Genomic DNA, 4,361 nt, shown 5'->3' with positions numbered 1-4,361 from the left:
TGCTCACAATTCTATGGGTCAGCTGAGCATCACTAGGCTGGGCTGAACTGTCTGTGGCTGGATGTTCTAGAAAGTCTACATATGGCCAGAAGTGTTGGAACAGCTTACTCTTCTCTTCCTGTAGTCTTTCATTCTCCATTAGACTAATGTGTGCTTCTTCACTGGAAGGTCTCAGGGTCTCGATAGCGAGAAACCGTAAGCCACCATGCATAGCATTTTCAAGTCTCTATTTTTATTTTTGCCAATAACTTATTGAACGAAACAAGTCATAACACCAGTCTAGATTCGGAGTACATTATGGTGAAAACTTTCCTTTACTGAGTATATTTCCCAGAGCTCTTTTCATGTCCTGATTTCTCAGACTGTAGATAAAGGGATTTAGCATGGGAGTGCCCAGGGTGTAAAATACACCCACAATGACATCCTTGCTATTGGAGTCACTGGATGAGGGGGAAACATACAATCCAATAATTGCCCCATAGTACAGAGACACTACAGAGAGGTGAGAGCCACAAGTGGACAAGGCTTTGCAGATCCCCTTGGTCGAGGCGACTCTCAGGATGGTGGCACCAATGTGACCGTAAGAGACCAGGATGCATATGAACGGAAGGGTAATGACCACCACCCCTACAGTAAGAATAAATAGCTCATTGGTTGAGGTATCTGAGCTGGATAGCTTAAGTAAGGTAGGGAGGTCACAGAAGAAGTGAGGAAGAGTGTTGTCTCCACAGAAGGACAGATGGGCCAGGAGCAGGGTGTGCAATAGGGCATTGCCAAAGGATAAGACCCAGGACACAATAACTAGCAAGAAACACAGGCTCTGACTCATGATGGCAGTATAGTGGAGGGGGTGACAAATAGCCATGTACCTATCATAGGCCATTGAGGTGAGAAGGAAACTATCAGTATCAGCAAAGAATATGTAAAAGTACACCTGAGAAATGCACCCAGCATATGAGATGGATTGATTCTGCGTTTGCATGTTCACCAGCATCTTTGGTGCTATCACTGATGAGAAAGAGATGTCAGTGAGGGCCAAGTGGCTGAGGAAGAAGTACATGGGGGTGTGGAGGCGAGAGTCCAGCCTGATGAGCAGGATGATGAGTAGGTTCCCCAGCACTGTGGTGAGGTACATGCCCAGGAACAGGGCGAAGAACATGTCCTGCTGTTCTGGCCTGATGGGAAGCCCTAGAAGGAGGAATTCTGACAGGCTGCTCTGATTATCCCTCCTCATCCTGTTCCTCTCTTTTTCTGTCAATCAAAAAAGAGATGGCAATGTGAAAGAATATTACTATGATGGTCACATAATGAGAATGTATATTTGAACCACTCAGTGTAGGAATCTTGAATATCTCATGCTTTTTGCTCCACAAATGACAGTCAGTAAGTCTAACCACAGGCTATCATGAGTCCACCTAGAAATCAACAAAAGCTATTTTGGAGGAACCATGAAATATGAGAATGATTTATCAGGTCAGATCAGGTTCAAACTTGAGAATAAGAATCTAGGGAACAAGGTTAGGCAAGTAACCGGTTGTTAGAAATACTATTAAAAATAAAAAAATTTAAAAAGTTGCTGTTGAACTGATTCCAACTCATGGTGGCCCCATGTGTTGCAAAGTAGAACAACACTCCATAGGGTTTTCAAGGCTGTGGTCTTTCAGAAACACATCACCACTCCTTTCTTCTGAGGCAGCGCAGGGTGGGTTCATACTACCAAACTTTCAATTAGTAACTGAACAAAGAGTACGAGCGAGACAACCTAATTAGTCTATCATCCTCTTTTAACCCCTATCTCCCTATTCTTCTCTCACACTCTTTGGTTAATGTTTTATTTCCATGGATGGTGTGGAATGAGACAATCCAGTGGGCTGCTCTGCATCTCCCAGAAATCCAGATTTGCACACATGGTGAGAAACATCATAAGGAACTACCCAAGACAAGGACCTTAAGGACAGGAATCGATGTCAATAACATAAAGGATCCAGCAACATATCTTATAGTGTAGTCATCAGTCCTTACTTATCAAAATTCTTTCTCACTCCTCAACATTTTCAGTCTACCATCACCCTTTCTATGGAAATTTTCATGGAACAGGGAAGAAAAAATACCTAAATTCTCTTCAAAGTTCCTACCTTATTTGCTCCCTCAATTCAAACCAGAGTTCTCTTGTTGAAGCCTTCAGAACACCAAGAAAATCATTGGCTTTTCCAGTCCCATCCTAGAGTTGTCAAAGAAGAAGCCCTTTATGAGTGTTTGTCTAACCTACTTTGCCAAATAACAACCTATCAATTTCCTATGATTGTACCGTAACTATTCTACCAGTAACTCATATCCGATATTTTTCTTATAATATTTACAACACTTCCACTCTGCTAGTATGATCTATCATTCCTTTCTCTATCTGCTTCAGGTCCATTAGTCTTAGACCTGTACATATGAATGTTTACAAAATAATAAGAAATAAGAACATGTGTCCTAGAACTAAAAAACAGAGCTCGTGTATTATATAAAAACCACTAATTAATCTCAAAGTCATTCTATGGTAGCTGAGAGGTGCCTCACTGTACGAATCCTCAATCATCTAAGAGGTTAAGTACAGATTCCATTATCTACAAATTCTGTTAACTTGACTGACATGATCTCTTGAATCCCTAGTTCTTCAGTTCTCTATGTTAAAAATACCATTTGTAATTGGTTTCATTGAATTGCACAAGTGAAAAACATTGAATTGGCAAATTTTATGTTATCTAAATTTCTCAAGGAAAAAAATTATTAACTTGATGTTTTTACCTGAGAAAAATTACACATTCAGTTTTGATAGTCAATAACATGTTAATATCCAGTTTATACAAATAGATATGCAAACTAAATGTCTGATGGGCATTTATATTTTTTCCAATTTCCAAACATATTATGAATAATACCATTGTTCAGTATTAATTTGCAATGGGAAAACAGAATAAAATCTGAGAAATGGAACTGCAAGGTATGTGCATTTTCCATTTTAATATATATTTTCAGTAACAGGAAGCTAAGGTGCAGAAAACGCCTCTTCTAATGGGGTCTTTGAAATGAGTCATAAATAATAAGAAAGAGATTGCCATGTGAAGATTCTAGTTAGAATAAATATCAAATGTAAGACTCTGACAGAAGAAAGAGCTTAGGGTATTTAAGGAACAGAAAAAATACAGGAACTTGGTTAGCTAAAGAAGGATATGAGGATGGAGAATTAAGTAGAAGTCAGGTTATTAAGGCCTTTTATGGCATGATGAAATTTTGAATTTACTGTCAGAGCAATAAAACACCCATGAGAATCTTTAGTAAAGAAGTGATTAAAAAAATGTAAATACTTTGTTCACTACTGGCTGAACATATTATAGTAAGGCAAGAAGGTCAGGAGGAATCTTAATAGGATACTATTGCTATAGTTCAGATACCAAATACTGGCTACTTACACCTGGATAGTGGCAGCAAAAAAGAAGACAATTGAAGAAATTTAGGATAAAATATGGAGGAAAAACCAGCATGACTCCATGGAGGATGAAAGATAAATGAGAGAAAATATGTGTTTGCCCCATCCTCTAAATTTTGGATAGATTATCAGATCCAGATAAATTACTCTACATGAACTTAGTTTGAGGAAGCATAGTTTATGCTAGGAATCAGTAGACACACTTGACACACCTACATACAATCATACCACTGATACAGTAAGAGGAACGTAAAGTCTGCTGCTGCTCTGACATGGCTACTTATGTGAAAAGCACAGATTCCTTCAGCTACAAAGTATGGGATGGTTCTTCCTTTTCTCTTTAGAAGACCCAGACTCCTGTGAAGCAGGTACGGTCTCTAAGTCAAAGATGCACTGAAAGAGGAAGAAAGTTATCAGTTCACAACCAGACTCTTGTTCACACCTCCTGAGCATTGGCTGGGATTCTACCTTACAAAACACAGAGAGGACCCAGTAGGGTAAGTCTCCCAACCTCAAGCTCCAAATTAGAGAGTAACAGCAAATAATTGCTTCATTTGCCCTTGGCTTCCCTTGGGGGAAGAACTGCTTGTTCAGGAAATAGGAGAGTTCACCCTGGAGGAATAATGGTAATAATCACAAAGCATCTACTAGAAATGTGGTGATTCATGGAACTCTTTGCCTTTTCAGTTTACATCGGAAACAACCCAACTGGAGGTTAAGTGTGTGAACAATAGATCTCTTGTTTCTGAACCTCACACTATTTCAAGAACACCAGTAACACTCTCTAACACCTTTGCTATCTAAACAAAAGAGTGAGCAAACTGATATTCCATCATCACAGTTGGACCCTGGAGAGTAGGACAGTTTCCAGGAATTTTTATCTCCT

The 4,361-nt window shown here is 39.3% G+C and overlaps 1 protein-coding gene across 1 annotated transcript; it reads right to left on the bottom strand.

Annotated features, from left to right (window-relative positions):
• Positions 1 to 295: 295 nt before the first annotated feature.
• On the bottom strand, positions 296 to 1,234 carry LOC126082460 (olfactory receptor 50-like). Its single transcript, XM_049894976.1, has one exon. It carries the CDS (start codon positions 1,232 to 1,234, stop codon positions 296 to 298), a length of 939 nt encoding a protein of 312 aa, XP_049750933.1.
• Between the last annotated feature and the right edge of the window lie 3,127 nt (positions 1,235 to 4,361).

The sequence above is a fragment of the Elephas maximus genome, chromosome 9, assembly GCF_024166365.1.
Source record: "Elephas maximus indicus isolate mEleMax1 chromosome 9, mEleMax1 primary haplotype, whole genome shotgun sequence".
Taxonomy (NCBI): domain Eukaryota; kingdom Metazoa; phylum Chordata; class Mammalia; order Proboscidea; family Elephantidae; genus Elephas; species Elephas maximus.
The sequence above is the reverse complement of the archived record's forward strand: the minus strand, read 5'-3'. Positions and strand labels throughout refer to the sequence as shown.